The 18,656-nt window shown below is 54.7% G+C and overlaps 1 protein-coding gene across 1 annotated transcript in view; it reads right to left on the reverse strand.

Moving 5' to 3' along the window:
- The window catches only part of FOXP4 (forkhead box P4), a 166,957-nt gene that overhangs the window by 22,866 nt on the left and 125,435 nt on the right, over positions 1 to 18,656 (reverse strand). The window contains exons 6-7 of the mRNA XM_039382310.1: positions 11,162 to 11,363; positions 3,042 to 3,131 (exon numbers count right to left, since the gene is read on the reverse strand). Of these exons, the coding sequence (XP_039238244.1) occupies positions 3,042 to 3,131; positions 11,162 to 11,347 (276 nt within the window). The 5' untranslated portion in view covers positions 11,348 to 11,363. The remainder of the gene's footprint in view (positions 1 to 3,041; positions 3,132 to 11,161; positions 11,364 to 18,656) is intronic.

An 18,656-nucleotide genomic window follows, 5' to 3' on the forward strand; every position in this document is an offset into this window, starting at 1 on the left:
CCACCAGGGAGGCACTAATGGCACGTGGCTGGGCTCCAGGAAGCTGGAAGGAGCTGGCTGGGGATACTGGCAGCAGAGGTGACAGTGCTGGAGTGCCCACAGCCCCCTCCTCGGTGAGCCCCTGCCCTCAGCATCACCCAGGCAGCGTCCCTGGGGGGACACCACGGGCACGGGGTGCTGGCACAGCTCATCACACTGACCAATCTACAGGGACTGAAGTGACTTTGCTCCTCTGTTTATCCAAAATGCCAATCCCAGAGCAGGATGGTGGCGGGGGCTCCGGGAAGCAGGAGTGGGAGCAGGGACAGACAGTGATGCTGCAAGTTCAAATGGAAAAACCTAACGCCGCACGAGCCGAGCCGGACGGGCTGCTGGGTCTGTTCCTGGAGAGGGAACGCAGAAGGGCTGCTATTGATCTGTCTTCATTACCCATTTCACTCAAGTTTCAAATCAACAAAATACACTTTTCCGCTCCGCTGCCCTCCCCGCGCAGCAGACAAAAGAAAAGCAATTTCCCGCAGTTTGCTCCAAACTCCTCTCCCTTCCCCTGGTGCCCTTCAGCCCCCCTCCCCTTTCAGCGAGGGGAGACCCCCCAGCTCCAAGGGCTGAGCCAGGGAGGGACCCCAAAAGGGCACCCCATGATTCCAAGGAGTCTACAAGCCAGCACTGAGAACACGGGTGCTGCCTTTCCAGCACTTCATTCCACTTCCCAGACCCCAGATCCCAGCAGGATCCCAGGGGGATACATTGCTTCCACCAGCCCCATGCAGGATGGGAACACCCTGCGGTCCATCAGCACCAAAAGTCCTCAAATGCAACACTCTGTCAGCACCCACCAAGTTTCCAAGAGTTTTAAAGTTGCAGAGAAATAAAACCATTTTTACATTTTTTAAAACACCCAAAGGTGGAGGGTTTTTTGCCTTTTTTTTAGCTGCAGCTGTAACTCGAGTGTCAGCGTGAAGCTCTCCACACACACCTCCAGGCATCTGGGGAGAGAGAGGGTCCATACTCCAAAAAAAACCAACTCCAGGATGCTCCGGAGCCCAGCAGCTCCCTGGTTGTTTTTAAGTGCACGCCATCGGGAATGTCATTAATATTCCCACTGGCTTGGTGCCCCGAAAATGTCCCGTCCCCATCAGGGGGTGACAGGGAGAGTGCACAGTGTGGGCAAGCACGGGGGTCTGTGGTGCTGCTGGGTGTGGGGGCTCCTGCTCTCCCTGCCAGCACCAGGACCCTCCTGCTCCCTCCCCCTGGGATCGGGGGCCAGGAGCCGGCTGGCACAGAGCTGAGGGGAGGCCACGGACACAACTTCTACCCCCTCCCCAAAATACCCCACCGGTGTGAAAATCCATTCCCCAGCCTGCACATCCACAGGCAAAGCCCGTAGGACCCCAGGCTGGTACCCCAAGGACACCCCAGTTCCCAAACACTTCCACGACCCTCCCATCCTGCCACACTCCCTCCCCAGCCAGGGGCTGCTGCGCTGGGACCCAGCCTTCCTCCTCCTCCTCCTCCTCCTCCTCCCGCCGTCCTGGCCAGTCTCATCCACACCACTCTGCCGTTAGATAAACTTCCTTTCAAAGGAGTCTGCTTAATCCTCTATCTCCCCTCGGTCAGATCCCGCTCCAGCTGCCGGCGGGGCCGCGGGGGGAGGAAGAGCCGGTCGCTGCTGAGTTATGAGCTATTTCTGACTCACGTCTACAACTTTCACAAGTCCTTTTGCAACACAGAAAGGGAGGAGGGGAGAGGAAGGAGATCCAGTTCGCTCCGGCGAAGCCGCTGGCCAGATGGGCAGGGAGGGGAGGCTGGAGAGCAGCAGGGAAGGGAAGGACGGGATGTCCAAGCAGCAGCACGTGTATCCAGCCGGGAACACGGTGGGGAGAGCACCGAGGGATAGGCAGGAGGAGTGCAGGGACACACACCCACGGAGGGGAGCGAGGCGCCAGTTACCGGAATCTGACTTCACCCTCGCTGCCTTTGTCCTCTGCAGACATTTTCCATGCAGTGACTGCATTTCCTTCCTGCGAGCACCGCTGGAAAAAGCCGCCTGTTTGTGCCGCAGGAGCCCTGACTAATTCCCACTGCTCGTACCCAGCTGCTGCTCCCCAACCCGGAGGGGCAGCCGGGGGTCCCGGGCTCTCCTGACCCCCGGGAGCCCCAGGACCTGCTGCCGGCTGGCTCAGCCGTGCCCTGGCTCTCCAAGTTGGGAGAGGAGCTCGGGATTGCCCATCCCAGCCCGGCTCCCGCTGCCCTCCCACTGCCACACGGCTCAGCCTGGCACAGGCAGGACCTCCAGCTCCGAGAGCGCTTGTGCTAATTACTTTCCTTTGTTAATTAAACCCACGTGGCTCTAATAAGGTAACCTGCTGTTCTCCGATAAATTTAATTAGCCTGAAGGGAGAGCCCCTCCACACAGCTATTTAAATTGTCACTTTCCATCGCTTGGGCTTTGCTTCTTCCTGCCTCCTCCTCTCTCCAGATTTCACCCCTCTTCTGCTCCTTCTCTTCCCATTTTCAGCCCCTTTCCTTTGGCAGAGCAGTGGAGCAAAGGGTGGTCCCCCCATCCCTGTGCCCACCCAAAGCCCCGCTTCCCTGCCGGTGCTACAAATCCCACCTCAGCCAGGCCTCTGTCCCAGCAGCTGTCCCACGTGGGAGGACTTGCCCTGTGCAGGGGCTCCAGCCCCTGTGCCACACTCACTGCACCCAGCATTGAATCCTGGGAAACTCTGTGCCTCCCAATCTGAAATGTGTCCCATGGTAAGGTGGCACATGGTCACCTTCCCCCCCCACACACTCCTTTCTCCTCTGGAGCCAACCCTTCCCTGGCATCCCCCTTTCCCACCACATCAGCACAAAATGGGGACCACCCCCATCCCCCCAGAAAAAAAAACTCCCAAGAAATTTCAGGAACTTTACAGAGGATTTAACTCTCTGTGTGCTCCAGCCATCCCGAGCAGGGAGGTGACCCGTGGCCTGTCCCACGCCTGCAGCCGAGCCCTTCCCACCCAGGGGGTGACGGGGGACACGTGCTGGGGGCTCACCTGCACTGCTGGCTGCTTGCCCTCGTTGCTGCTGGGGGAGCTCAGCCCCGTGGCCTGCTGCAGCAGGAACTGGCGTGCCACCTGGAGAGCCTGCAAGAGAGACACAGCACCGTGGGCAGGAGGAAGGCTGCCCTCTTCCTCCTCCTCCTCCTCCTCCGGGCACACTGCCCCTCCAGCTCTGGTTCTCCATGGCTTTGATTCACGGGGTGTGAGGGATGCACGAGGAGGGCAGCGTTCCCTGCCACACCAGTATGACCAGTACACACCATTACAGACCACCTATTCCTACCCCCCAGAGCCATGGAAGGCCAGGGGAAGCTGGGAGCAACTCCATCCTCTTCCAGAACCCCCCACCCCATCTTTAGCAGTCACCAGGTCCAGCAGCCCCGTGCCACTGGCAGACTGTCCTGAGGGTCATTCCCAGACTCCAGCCCTGGCACAGGTGTCCCCTGGCCAGGCACAACCAGTTCCTGACCAAAGCTCCAGCTCCTGGCTGGTTTATTCCACCCTTGCACGGAGCCACCACCACAGTTCTGCTGCCACTGATGTCCCTCGTGTCTAAAGCACTGTGCATATTTAATTTTACATCTGATTGTTACATTGGAGCACCAGAAAGTTCCAGCCACCACCCAGACTTGGGTGAGGCCAAGTGCAGGATCACACCCTGAATCAATCCATGAATGTGTCTGCACGGAGTTGATGGTGATGCAGGAGATGTCCAGCAACTCCCACAAGCAACTCCCACTAAACCTGCTTATTGCTGGGGGTGTTTGCCTAGAAAAAGTGATGGGTTTCCTTAAGCTGTTTACAGGGATGAAGGCATTTCGCTGGGAATCACACCACAGGCAAAAGAGGGAGAAACCAACATAAATCAATCAAATACACTTGTGAAACACACCCAGGCACAACTGAGCCGTGCACAGCACTGTGGACAGCTGGAGAAAGCAGGGGAAATGAAGGAAAATTCTGTGAAAAGACAAGAAGGAGAGAGGAGCAAGTGTGAGCTGAGAAAAGGAGCTTCACTGAGGAGCTGGGAGCCAGAAGAAGGAATAAAGCTCTGAGGAAAACAACCCGCTGCTCCCAGATCTGCTTCCCCCTTTGCTCCTTATTTCTGCTTTTAAAGAATTCTTTTCCTTCCTTCTGGTTTTTTTTGGGCACGTTTCTGAACAAGCAGGATATTGTGGCCCTGCCTGCAGGACAGGGCTGCATTAGGGCCAGTGCAGGGGCAGAGCCCGGCGGGTCCCTGCCTGTCATCCCCCATAAATCCCTGCCTGGCTTCCAGGAGCAGCCCTGCACCCCGAGGAAGGGCTGCTTGCTAAATCCCTGTGTTTCCAGCTAAAAAGAATAAAGCCCAGCCTTGTGCACTGCCTCTCCATCCCTCCCTCCCAAACCCACTGGCACATGGAGCAGCACTGCCCGTGGCACCCGAGGATGCACCTCAGCACAGAGCTCACCCCGTGACTGAAACCAAGGAGCAGCCACAGCACCCCAAGACAGGGCCACTCCTCAAATGGAACATCCAAGAAAACTCATTCCCTGCATTTTAGGTCCCCCCCGTGCTCCTTTGCACAGGGGTTTTTGGGAAGAGCATATGAACAGATCTAAAGCAAAGGATGCCTGAGCTGTACCATGTTATTTTTTGGTGGATAAATCCACCCAACCTGCTCCGTGCAGGAGGACAGGCACTACAAGAGCACTTGCAAAATGAGAGGGAATTTAAAGTTGCTGCTGAATCTGGAGGCTGAGTAAAGGGTTTAACAGATACAGTCTCAGTTATATCATTAAAAAAATTATAATTTCATAGCAAGGGGCCCAAACCCAACAGCTGTGCCCCAGACGCAGCACTGGGCACCCTCTGCCCTGCCTGGCTGTGTTTGTCACCATCATACGAACCAAACAGCCCCAAGAAAGTAAAAAAAACAAGGAGTTCCAAAAGCAGATGGATCCTAATTTTATATTCCTATGATGAATTACCAGGGCTGCATCCCAGGATTGCCCCCAGCTTGGTGTGCCCAGCACGGGAACACCCAGAGCTGCCCCACGGCCACTGAGCACCCCTGGGGGTGCTCAAAAGCTACACAACCACTAACCTGCAAACTCACTTCATCCAAACAATTAAAAACTAAAATCCTGGAGGACAAACACGGCGATTCACTGCTGGGAATCACCGATGGAACGAGCCCGTGGTCCAGCTCGCGGAGCCGCCGCAGCCCCAGCGCGTCTCTCCACGGGCACGTCACTTCCCTGCTATTAACAGGAATAGATGTGCATCGGTAATGCGAACACAAAAACCATGTGACAGTTATGACAGCTCAAGGTCTGATATTTTAATTACTTTTTGAAACGAAAACAGTAATTCCAGTTAAAAGCCAAGGGTGGAGGAATTCAACCGGCGGCTGCTCAGCGCCGACGCGCGGCACGTCCAAGGCGCCCACCAGGATGGGTGCTGGACTGTGGCTGCACCCTGTGTCCGTGCACCAACTGCCTCAGCTTATCTGCTTTTCCACCTGTCCTTTAACAGAGGTTTGCACGGATTTGGTTTCTCCACGCACGCCACGTGGAATTCCTGCGGTGTTCGTAAGGGCCATCTCACAGAGTGACCCGGCGAGGCAGGTCCCTGCCCCAGCCCAGCAAAAATCAGTGCAACAGGGACAGAAGAAACAGCAAAGAGGGGAAAAGCAGAAGGGACAGAATTCCAGCACCAAGTGCCACGCAGGACTTCTCCCAGAATTTCTCTTTCTAAACCCAAACAGTGGCTGGTGCCACCGAGCCCCCAGCGCCCGCCCGGCTCGGCCCCACCGCGCCGCCTCTCAGGGGGGAATTTAATTCACTCCCCGCTGGCTCTCTCACTTTGTTGTGCTCTGAAGCACGAAATTACAAGATTTAGAGGAAAAAAAAATGACATGGCCTTACAATTGCACACAGGGGCCTCTCCACCAGCGCCCCAGAGCTGCCCCCTCCCTCCCTCACCACCCGGCAGCGATTCCCACTCCAGCCTAAGCTGAGCTCAGCCTGCAAACAAGGGATGAAAACCTGTTGCACGGCTGCACAAAGCACGTGGAGCACCAAGGATGGAATTTTGGGATGCAGAGCCCCTGGTTATCTGCACTTGTTGCCCTCCCAGGGCAGGAGGAGCAGCCCAGATACTGGGAGACAAAGCCTTTCCGTAGGCAGGAGCAGGGAAGGCATCATCCACAGGCTCTCCTCGTCATCCACAGGCTCTCCTCGGGGCTGAGGAGATGGGAAAGCAGAAGGAAGAGTCCCCTCGTGGGAGTGGATGGGCTTTCACCTCCCAGCTCTGGGAACCAGAGAAAAAGTGACTGTTTTAGAAAAGCCCCTCTCCTGCTGCACGGTGTCATCCAGCAGTGGTAATTGGGAACGAATGGGTTGTGTCAGCTCCTGGATGGCTCCCTTTGATCAGCAAATTATCCCATAAAAAGTTTGTAATGTCTCAGGCACATCCAGAGCTGATGTGGTTTGGCTTTGCCCTCCCCAAGAGCAGCAGCAGCAGCACATTCCAGGGCTGAGGAAGAGGAAGGTGACCCAGGCTGGGGAAGGCCCACAACTCCCTCTGGCTGTGCAGGGACATGGAACACACCAGGGATTGCAGGGAGAGATGGGAGATGCTGGAAGGTGTGTGCTGGGGTGGGGAGGAGGTCAATAAATAAACTCTGCTGGGATTAATCCTTAATTCTTCCCCCACAGGCTTGTGCTCCAGCCTGTGAGGCTCCATAAATTCACTCCTGCACATGATGGAGGCTCCTCCAGACACCAAGAGGGGCAGATTTTGGCTGCCTTCCTCATGGCAAACACCACAAACTTCCCTTTCTCCCACAGGGAACACCAGGTCCCACTTGGTCCCAGCCCTGGAAAAGCGCAGGTTGAGGAGACAGTGGCTCCCATCCAGGATCCCACCCTACAGCCTGGATAACGTTGGATTAACCCCTCATCCCTGCCTGGTTGCCCTTTTCTCCTCAAAACCTGCCCGAGCAGAGCCTCTCCAGGGCCTCCCAATTGGGAAGAAACAGGTCAAGAGGTTCAAAAAAGTTTGGAGAGGGTGGAGACATCCACAAGTCTTCCTAAAAGCACAAGCCCCAGCCTCCCAAAAAAAACCCCCAAAAACCACCCAAACAAACCCAATCAAAAAATCATAGTACAATGGAAAATCTTGCCCGGGATATTTTAAATTCCCTTATTTACCAGGTATTTCACTTTATGATGACAGAGTTTTTAATTCCACCCAGCAGTGCCCGGACGCTCCAGCTGCCGGAGCCAGGAGCAGGGTCACCACCATGGAAACTGCTGCCCAAAATTAGCTGAGGGATTTTCTACCTGGATCAAAGCTTTACATGGGGTTTTACTCTCCAACGAGTGAAAAACCACCTGAACATGACATCAGACCGAGAATTTTGCAGGGAAAGAGGACCTGTAAGAGAGTTTGTATCTTCCCTTTTCCCTCCGATTCTTGCAGAGGGTGGAAAGGGGTTGGGAAGGGATGAAAAAAATGGCAAAAAAGAAAAAGGAAGATTTTTTACACTAACCTCATAAAAATGACATCGTCACATTCCAGAATTAGAGCCGTTAAAACAACACACAGGGATATTTTTAGCTGGGTATTAACAGTAAATGATGCCATATTGAGGAGCACTTCCACCAGCCCAGCCCGGCCCCGCTTAACCAGAACCAAATGACTCCAAGAGATCCAAATTAACAAAAATGACACAATTCTTCACAGGGAAATTAAAAAAAAAAAGTAGTTTTTACACCCAACTCCATGTCTGTGTCCCAGCCCCAGCTGTGCTCCCCTGCTCTAACGCTCCTGGACTTTATTAATCTGCTCTTGCCTCCTCGGTCCTCGCAGGCGAGGGGTTAAACCCATCCCCACTAATGAAGAACACAAGGAACATGCTCCTGACAATCCCATTCCACGGAAAAAAAGGGGAAAAAAGAGTAAAAAAAAAAGGTTCCTGCATTTGTCCTCAGTAAAATATGAAATATGAATCAGGGAAGCAAATAGAGAGATGAGTTTCACTTAAGTGCTCCAGCCTCGTTTTTATCTTAAATACCCTAATAATAGCAGATTACACAATATATTTGAGATGTGATCACATGTTTTATGGAATGGTATCTCTCTGAGGGCAGCAAAGTGCCTCTCCTCCCCCCTCCACACCCTTCCTCAACTCCCAAAAAGGTCCCATTTGCTTCTTTTCAAAAACAAGACTTATTTTTGTTTATTATTCCCCATTTCTTTGACGTCTGTCTGCAATAAACTGCACTTTTTAATGTACTTTTTGCATAATAAAATAACACCAAACAACGCTAGAGCAGCTGGATTTTCCAGATGGCTCCTTTTCCAAGGACTGCAAGCTGGAAGAAGCTCCCGTGCGGTGCCGGACTCGGGGATTTTCCCCACGATTCTCCCAGGACATCCTTGCACGAGCACCTCCACGCTTTTCACCCCAAAGCTGCAATGACCCCCGAGCCCCAGGCTCTCTGCACACCATGGATTTAAACTCCAGCTCCAGGATAAGAGCTGGAAACTCAGGGTTTTTTTAGGAATCAAGGAAACCCTGGAGAACCCAAAACCATGGAGAGCAGCACCCGTTGCCTGTGCAAAGCCCACCCCTGGGTCTCCCCTCGCTCCATCACTCCTGATACCCAAACCAGAGGATCTCCCTCCTGCTCCCAGCCCAGGGATGTGACTCCCCCATCACCCCACTGCCCCCGTTTCCTGCCCATCCCTCCTCCGCCGGGAATCCCGGGGGGGCCTGGCATGGCAGGAGGGGCCAGCGGGGCCCTCTGGAGCCCGGCAGTGCCAGAGGTCCCACCACGTTCCCACAGCAACGGCGGGGGGGGTCCCGGGCCCTCCCGTGCCCCCGGCCGACCTCTCCCCTCCGCCAACCCCGGCACAAAGCGGGCGGGAGCTATTCAGGCTTTTCAGCCCAATCCCACCATTGAAATCCAGGGATTTACCCGAGAGCCAGCCCCCGGGCTGGGGAGAGCGAGGCAGGGGAGGGGGATGCTCCTTCCCCACCCCATCCCACTCTCCTTTCGGATCTGCCCCTCTTCCTCTCCTGCTCTCCCTTCAGACACTCCGGACCACGGGATGCTCTGCAGTCGCACGGATAGGGAAGGACAGACGGACAAGGATGATGATGGAACGTTGTGCTCCGTGGGGGAGCAGAGCTGGAACCGAGCTGGGAGCCCCTGTCTCAGCAAACCAGGCTGGTGCTGCCAGACACCCACGGCCTCTTGCTCTGGGGACATCCCAGAAGCCACAAAACAGCCTCGGGGGTCCCTGAGCACCCAATGACACACCCCTCTCCCCTCAAGATCCCACCCAGGGCACCCATCTCCAGCAGCACCCTCAGAGAGGAGCCTGAACCCACAAAGTCCCTGCAAAGAGCTGTCTGGGTTCACCCCTTGAAGGGGGTGAAAGCAGAGGGGCCACGGGCACTGGAAAAGGTCCAAACCAGACAAAAACAGGGGCAGAGCACGAGCCCCCGGGAGCTGCATCGCCCAAACAAACCCCCACCCCTCCAGGCTTCCAAATGCTTCTTGGGCATTTCATAAAGTTCAGTAAGAATAAGGATTGAGTGCCGACATTTCGGGAGCCGGGATGGATTCGCCATCAGCCGGGAATAGCCCAGTGGTGCGAGAACCCGGGCGAACGCTGGGATGCTCCCGAGGATGGCGCACAGCCTCCATAAAGCACCTAATTGTCCAAAACTCCCGATATGGGGACATTTATTCCTGACCCCAGCTGGTGCTCAGCCTGCTCCCTGAAGCAGGAAGATTGATAGTCCTGGGGATGGGTCCTCCCCCTTCCCAAGGCGCTGGCACTGCAGATGCCATTTGGTTTGGGAAGTTTACCAAACCCTCTGCCTTAATAATTCCATGTGCCAACAAGCTTCCCAGGGTGATCACACCAGGAACCCGAGAGAAGAAATGCAAAAGGGTGAAATTAAACATCAGCCCTGCTTTGGGCAGGGCAGGATCCACCGGGAGAGCCCGGGGAGCATCCCCAGGGATGAGCCGCCAGCACAGCGCTCTGCTTCGGAAAAGCCCTTTTTAATGCTGATTTTCTGGAGGAGATACCCTGTTTCACACCCACGATTTGCATCATTTTGGCTGTGTGGGATCACGGGTCTCCCGTTCCAACCCACCCCCACCCCCCCCCCCGGCTCCGGGTGTCTCCCAGCGAAATTTGGGGAGGGGAAATTCGGGGAGGGGAGCGCGGGCGGCTCCTCGGCGGGCACTGGCAGGAGCATTACACGCATGATTACCCCTCGGATCCGGGGAACAGGGGCTTAACTGCGTGCGAAACGGCTGTTATCCAGGTAATGGATTTACAGCACTCACTACTAAAGTATCAGACACAGCAATTTTTTACAGCTTTCACGCTGGAATTTATGGCTCAGGGAGGCGATCTCCGTACGAGGCAGGGATCATTGCCTTATTTAGTAGCCGAGGAGGAAAATTTATGTTTTTGCCAAAGTTTGTTTTGAAAGGTAACCTGCAGGCATGGCCCCCCCTCCCCGTGGCTGCCCAAGGGGACGTGTGTGCCAGGGGCCCCCCGAGGGGCACACACGTGTGCCCAGGGACAGAGCTGCTGCACACACATGTCATGGTCACACGTGTTCTCAGCCATGTGTGTGAGGTTAATTCTTCAGCTGAAGGCACCAGGAGCCCCAAGGAAAGGGGGACCAGCTCAGCTCACCCACCTGGACAACCAAATACAGACTTGGAGAACACCTGCTCTTGTGCTACAGCCAAGGGCTTTGGCCTCACATTCCTCCTCTTCCTCACCGCTTTCCCAGGCCGATGGGGGACAGAGCAGGCAGGATCTCCCCCCTCAAAACACAGCCATCTCTGGGGCACCGGGAACGCCAGGGGTAGATGGGCTCCATCTCCCGAGGGACGTGCACCCCAAGGACAGGTACCTGCTTTTTGGGGCAGCATCTGCACCCCGGCCTCAACAGGGACGACCAAGCCTGGTGGAACCCACGGGACGAGGAGGGGTAAAACCAAGTGTTGCCCCCAAACCACACCCTCGAAAGACCCAGTTCTGTGCTGCCTCGTGTAAGGCTGGCAAGAAGGAACGGGGGTGTCCGTCCTACCTGCTGCTGCTGGAAGTGCAGGAGCTCCACGGGGCTCATCTCTCCGTTGGCCTCGCCGGCGGCTCCGTCGCGCCCGCCGCCCCCCGCGCCGCCCCCGCCGCCATCGGGCTGCTGGCTCAGGCTGCTCACCCCGTTCTGGGCAGAGGGAGTGGAACGTATCGTCTCCGAGGCAGATTCAACCATCATGACTCGCTAGCAGGACCTGGGGAGGAGGAGGAAGGGAGAGCAGAGGCTGAGAACGGAGAGCGGGATCCCTGGCTGGCATCCCCATTCCGCCTGCCCTGCCCCTGATCCCCGTGACATCCTGCAGGGGTGGGATGTCAAACCCTGTCCAGTTTGAGCTGCGTTCAATTTACCCCCAAAAATAAACATGCAGCAGCGCGAGGCGCCACAGACACTCTGTCGGCCCTGCACATCCCTGGGCAAGGCAAGTGCAACCCGTTCCTCAGGAAAACCCATGATTCCAGCTTTCTCTGAGCCTGATGCAAGACACAAAGCCCCAGGAATCCGGGTATTTTCACTGAATCCCAAAATATTTCACTTTGAGATGCTGGAGACAGCACAGCTGGAGTCCCAGCAAGGCTGCACACGGAGTGTGAGGAGCCTGTGCCACAGATCTCACTGTGAAAATCCCAGCAAAGTTGAAACACTTCCTCAAAGTGCTTCAGCTCCCAGCAAACCAGCACTTCCCAGCAGGAAAAACCAGCTGGCAGAAGGTTTGCTGGCAGGCTGAGGAAGCCCAAAGCTTCGGCAGAGCTGGGACACGGCAACGAGAACACAGTGATACATCAGCTGGAAAATCCTCCCTCCCTCCCAGCCTTTGCTCAGTTGGCTTGGATTAATGGGCAAGTTGTTGGTCATGAACCTGAGGGTCCCCATTTCTGGGAGAAACTCCTGGATCTGGGCTGGCACTGGAGGAAACAGAACCACCGCATCCAACATCAATTCCTGCCACTCCGACAGCATCCACAGAACCCCTGGGGCCACATCCAGCCCTGACACACACACAGAGCGATCAGGGGCGAGGGACCCCCCCAGAGCGAGGGGCTCTCCCTCCTTCCAGCACACTTTCCTCTGTGGAAAAGCAGCGGACAGTTTTATCCCATTCCATCCCTCTCCATCCCCGCCGGCGGGTGCCGGTGTGGGATCAGCCTCACCCAGCGCCGCTCGCAGAGTTTGAAACAAGAGGGGAATAAAGAGGACAGGGAGAAGCAACACTGCCTCTCCCTTTTTTTTCTCCCCCTCTTTTTTTCCCCATTTCCTCCCCCCCGCCCCAAAAGCCGGAGAGACAAACCACGAACAACATAATTGCTGAAATGTGGCGTGTAATAATCGCTATTCAGGGCTGATCATTCATATTAAACAGGGTGCAGCGAGCTGCTCATTTGCATGTTTGAGATTATATGCATTTCAAAAGTCATTTCCGCAGGGTATATGACTGACATTAATTCCCATGGGGAGCTGCTGGTTCCCTCCCACTGTCCCGGTGCTCCCAAATCCACACAGGGTGACACACCAGGAGCTGCGGGACAGTTCAAGGTTAACGGGATTACTGGGATTTGGGTTTGGTTGAAGCACAGGAGAAGGAATGAGAGCATGGCATGGTTGGAGCAGCTTCCCAAGGTTGAGAAAGGATGAGGTGTTCACAGGATGCTGCGTTAGCAGTAAAAATCTAGAAGAAAGACAACACTTTTTGCCTTAAAAACTACATTTGTTCCTTCCCCCTTTTCAATTTCAAACAAATGCCTGCAGAAATAATAAATTATTGCTGTTCCTATTCCCATTTTCCTTCCGAAATCCACTGCCTGCTCCGTGTTTTGACCAGGCACCACAGGGAGTGCCGGGCTCTGCCCATGCCCAGCAGTCACACGGCATCACCACGGCCAGAAACTCGTCGGGATTCAAACAGGGATTTGACTTTTATACGGAGAACAAGAATATCCAGAGTTACAACAGGAAGTATTAAAAAAGGGAAAAAAAAAAAAAAAGGTTTTGGAAAGGATATAAAACTTTCCTGGCTTCGGGCATAAACTGAAGCTTAACTATTGGGAATTAGGAGGAAATCTCTTCTGGTGGAGGAGCTGTGGGCTCGTTCCGGCGGCCCCGGCCCTGCCAGAGGCGGGATGCTGGAGCAGATTCCCGCAGGCCGGGTGATTCCCGGAGCCGGGGACACTGGGCCAGTTGGGTTCCCTCTCCAAGTCTAGTAAAACTCGACTTCCCGTTCCCAAACCCTACGGGATGCTGGAGCGTCTGGGATCCCAACGCTGCAAGGGAAGTCATAAAAGAAAGTCATAATAATAATAATAATGAAAATATTTCCATTCCTATAAAAGTTTTACAAAACCTTAAAGAAAAAAAAAATGAAGCCAGTGTCCGCACCGTTATAAAGTGGATTTAAACTAGGAATGAGCACTTTTCCAGCCAGGACTGATCTGGGATGTCTGAGGCTACACTGGGAAGAGTGAAACTCAGCCTCGCGAGCGGCTGCGATGCCAAGCACACGTGCAGCCCTGCACACAGCCAGGGGGGATCCACAGCATCCCAGCTCCTGCTTCTCATCTACTGCAGTTCAAACACAGCCAGGATTTCAGGGATTCTCCATACGCTGGTATCCGGAGGGTCTAATCAGGATCAGACCTTCCCCCAGGCAGAAAGGCAGGGACCGCGTCCACACAGTCAGCGGGAAGATGCAACACCCGGATAAAGTGGGAAAGGGTGGGTTTAGTTAAAAGGGGAGGGAGGGAGGAGCCCCCTCCAATGGCAACAGCAACAGAAGCTGCGCCAGTGGATCGTTAATTACCATTAATTACCATTTCAGACTCAAAATCTCCTCGCTGAACCACCGCTCTGCCTTTTTTTTCTTCCCTTTTACTCAACCACGCACCTTCCGTAGGACAAAGAAAAGGAAGCGGAGATTACAAACGGAGCAACGAATCCCCCTGCCTTCAGCGGGACCATATGGCAACGAGGGTGTTTCAATTACCCTTGCTTTTAATTAACAATTGCTTCGTCTGAGCAGTAACATTTCCTTGACATCCCCCGACTCGCCGCGAACCTGCGCGGTGCACGTGCCACTCCGAGTCATCAATCCCGCTTTATTGACATCCATCCCTCCCGCAAACAGGCACGATCCCAGGGTTTTCCAATTAACACCTCCACACTCTCTAATTAGCGCAATTAACAGGCTGATGGATGCCCGGAGCTTCCCTGCGAGGGAGGGGGCGGATCAGCTGCCGGGATGTTGGACACGGCTCCCGCCGCATGCGAGCGACACGCGTGTGCCACGCTTCCCGTGGGAGCACCACGTGTGTGCCGTGCCACGGAGCCTGGCACTACCACGGAGCCTTCTGGAGTACCGGGAGAAAGGGAAGGATGGACACAGAGGCAAGAGAGAGACGACGGACTCGGAACAAACACTTGCACCAAAGGATGTGGGATCTTCAGGAGCAGGAATAGCAGATGAAACATTTACAGTGATTTCTCCCCAAAAGCTCCCAAGGAATTTTGGGGTGTCCAGACCCACCCAAAGCGATGCCACTTCTTCACCTGATTCTGCTCCACGGACACGAAAATTAAATGGCACCTCTTGGCCCCTGGGACGCGCAGGAACAGGTACAGCCCCACCACGAGCTCCTCAGAAGCAATTGCCTCAACACCTATTTTAGCAGCTTTCCCTATTTTTAATTATCCTCGATACCATGATCCTCAGGGGCTCTGTAACTTTGGGCTGCCCTTCACGGGCTGCCAGAGGGACCAGTGCCACGTATGGGCCCAGTGCCACAGGCACCTCCTCCCCACTGCCCCTGTCCTCGAGTCCCTGTCTCTAAACCCCTGTCCCCAACCACTGGGGATGCCCCTCGGCCTCAGTTTCCCCAGATCCAAACTCAAAGAGCTCAAAACCGTCACCCAAGGAGGGGTGAGGAAGAATGGTGGGAAACACCAGTGGGAAAATGCTCCCACATCTCCACGAGCTCAGCAAGGCCCTGGTGATGAACCAGCACGGGACAGCAGAGGTGACACCACACACTGACACACAGCACAGCACTGAGATGCTCCAGAGGCTATTTCCGCCCTTCCCACCACATCCCAGCCCCAACGTGCGTTTTCCAGACCCTTCCTTCCAGCTCCAGCCTGTCCAGGACGTGGAGGGGAGCTGAGGCTGCACGCTGGGGGTCCTCCCTCCAGCAGCTGCTCCCACAGGTACCAGCAAATCCTGGAGGTGCAATGGACCCAGCAAATCCCCCCAGAGCTCTCGGAAGTCCGCGGGATGCTCCTCTGCACAGCTGGGAGAAGAGGACTCGGGGAGGATGGATCCCAGGCACCAGATCTGCTCCGAGCTATGGAAAGTTGAGCAGCCTGCCCGTCCTGCTCCGGCACCGCCGGCTTTAGGAAGCGGCTCCTAATCTTGAAAGGCTTCGGCTGGAAGAGAAGCAGCAGCCGGGATTGCTCCGAGAGTGGCTTTTTACCCTTTAATTAACACATAAACACATGGAAATGTGGAAAGGGGATTAAAATAAAAGTCTAGGGGAGCCGAGACGAATCTAGAGCATTACTGTAAATTAGAAGATATTTAAGGAACCAGGGACTGGCTAAGCCCAGTCACTGCTTTAATGGGATCTCACCTCCGGGCACTTTCATCTCCCACTTTCATCTCGCTCCCAGCAACTTCTTTGGGAAGAGCCAGCCTTCGGCGCTCACCTTCACCCCCCGGCTCTCCTCACCTGTCTGGTGCCATCACACCTGGCCACGCTCACGGGATCACCATCAGGCAGCAGAGAGTGTCCGCTGCTCCACAGAAACCAAGCAAGAATGACCCCAGCGAGGTTCCTCTCCCCAGGAAGGGGGGTCAGATCAGCTGGAAGCACGAGCACCTCCGGCAGGGAAGCCCTGGGACTGTGCTTGTGAGTGGGACATGGCACTGCCCCACCTGCCTCTCCAAACCATATCACTCTCCGAGCATCCTTTGCTCTCCAGAGCTCACACCAGACACCCCAACCACAGCCAACCCCACGGCAGATCCCGGTGCCCATCCCAGCGAACCATCCCACGCAGGGCATTCCCAGAGACACCAAGGGCTGGCTGGCACCTCTCCCAAGCCCTGCCAAGCTTCAAGGAATATCAAATCCCTCCCAGAGCGGACATGGGACTGGTTGAACACAGCCAGGCTGGTGTCAGGCACCGGGGCTGCTGCTCCATCCTGGCTTCCCTGGGCACGTGCCAGGCACCGGGGCCGCTGCTCCATCCTGCTCCATCCTGGCTTCCCTCGCTGTGCTCTTGAAAAGATTAAAAAAAAGAGCCCCACTCCATCTCATTAAGAAAGTAAACACAAGAGCCGTCTAAGTGTCTAATTAAGCTTCTAATTAGTCCCTGCTTGTTACTAATGCAAATTAGATTACGCCGCTTAACTACAGCATGTCCACAACACCCTTGTTAATTGCGGCCTTTTGAAATTAAATTACTCCCTAATTAGCATATCAAAGCCATTGATTCGGAGCCAGGAAAGATGAGGGCAGGAGGAAGCCGAACGCCAAGTTTTGTTAATCAGGGACGTCTAATTAAATAGTGACGTGGAGCATGGGGGGCTCCCGGCTCGCTGCTCCCGAGCCACACGTGGGGGGCCAGGGGACCCCGGGCAGGGCAGCCCCTCGATGGGTGCTGCTGGTCTGCACCCACCATGGACCATCTCTGCAGTGCTGGAGCATCCCGGGGGGTCGGGATGCAGGTCTGGTTCCTGTGTCCCATCAGGTTGGGATGCAGGTCTGGTTCCTGTGTCCCATCAGGTCGGGATGCAGGTCTGGTTCCTGTGTCCCATCAGGTTGGGATGCAGGTCTGGTTCCCGTGTCCCATCAGGTTGGGATGCAGGTCTGGTTCCTGTGTCCCATCAGGTTGGGATGCAGGTCTGGTTCCTGTGTCCCATCAGGTCGGGATGCAGGTCTGGTTCCCATGTCCCATCAGGTCGGGATGCAGGTCTGGTTCCTGTGTCCCATCAGGTCGGGATGCAGGTCTGGTTCCTGTGTCCCATCAGGTCAGGGATGCAGGTCTGGTTCCCATGTCCCATCAGGTTGGGATGCAGGTCTGGTTCCTGTGTCCCATCAGGTCAGGATGCAGGTCTGGTTCCCATGTCCCACACTGGGAGCAAGGCCGGGCTCAAGCTCTGGGAAGTCCCTGTGGAGCTACACCAGCCACTGCAGTGCCAGGTCCAGCCCTGGTACCAGGGAGGGAGCTTAAAGCAGCTTTCAATTCCTCATCTCCAAAAAAAACTTGCTTTCCCTCTGCCCAGTGTGTTCCAAGTGGGAATTCAAAGGCAAAACATCCCAAAATGCAGACGTGGCCCTCTGTGCCCATGGAAGCAGGGTCACCTCCCGAGAACATCCCTAAAATCCTTGGTGACCCTCCCAGGAGCAGAAGAGGCACCTCAGTGAGGACAGGAAGAGGCAAAGGCACCTCTCACCTGTAGGATCCCAGATCCAGCTCAGCACAAAACCCCTCATGGCACAGGGAATGCCTCCACCGGGGGTCTTGGCACCAAATAACCCCTTGCCCAGAGCACTGGACTGGGGGGACACGTCCCCTCACCAGCCCTGAGGAGTCCACGGATGGGACACTCCCACCTACATCCCCATCCCAGCAGGAATCAACCAGTGTCTGGCACAGACCTGTCCTCTGGAGAAAACCAAACCACCTCTCAGCTCTCACTCAAGTTATCCCCAAACTCCTCCAAAACCTTCAATCCCAAATTCCCAACAGGACATAAATAATGGAGCCACCAGGGAAGGGTCTGAATCCAACAGCAACCAGGGAAAATGACTCCAAGGAGAGTGAAAATGAAGTGAACGCCTAATTTTTAAGTTATTTCAATAACTTCCTGAATGACCCAGTTCTTCACGTTTTATAACTTTTCCTCTTTCTCTGTTGGTTTTTTTTGGGGGGTTTTGTTTTTCTTTTTTTTGTTTAAAGAGGTGGGAAGGGAAAAAAAAATGAAGGGACGAAGATTGGAAAAGTTTAATAGAGGGAGAAAAAGTCTATTAAAAAAAAAAAAATAAGGCAGGCAGCCCGTCTCGGGGGAAGAGCTGAAATATTAAAGAAAGGAAAATCGCTTCTCCGGCTGCCGAGCCAGAGGAGGAGAATAGAGAGGCTGGAAGAGAAGGAGCCGGGCACTTTTAATTGAAAAAAAGGAGATTCAAATGAAATATCCAATATCCCCCGTTAAAGAAAGGAAGAAAGACGGACCCTGGCCGCTTTGCTACGCCGAGAAATTGCTAAAGCCCCAACTTTTCTTTCTCTCCCCCTTCCTCGGAAGTTATAGGAAAGAGGGATGAGAGAAAAGAAGGGGAAAAAAAGGGTCTTTCATACGAGAGGAACTCAAGGGAATGGGGGAGGAGGGCGGGGAGAGAGACCAAGTTTTATTCATTTATTTTATTTTATGAGATGACTAAAAATAATATATTTTAAAAAAAAAGAAAAAAAAAAGGCAGAGTTTTATAATGTCACAGTG

The sequence above is a fragment of the Pipra filicauda genome, unplaced genomic scaffold (assembly GCF_003945595.2).
Source record: "Pipra filicauda isolate LSUMZ 115617 unplaced genomic scaffold, ASM394559v2 scaffold264_size1072897_pilon, whole genome shotgun sequence".
NCBI classification, from domain to species: domain Eukaryota; kingdom Metazoa; phylum Chordata; class Aves; order Passeriformes; family Pipridae; genus Pipra; species Pipra filicauda.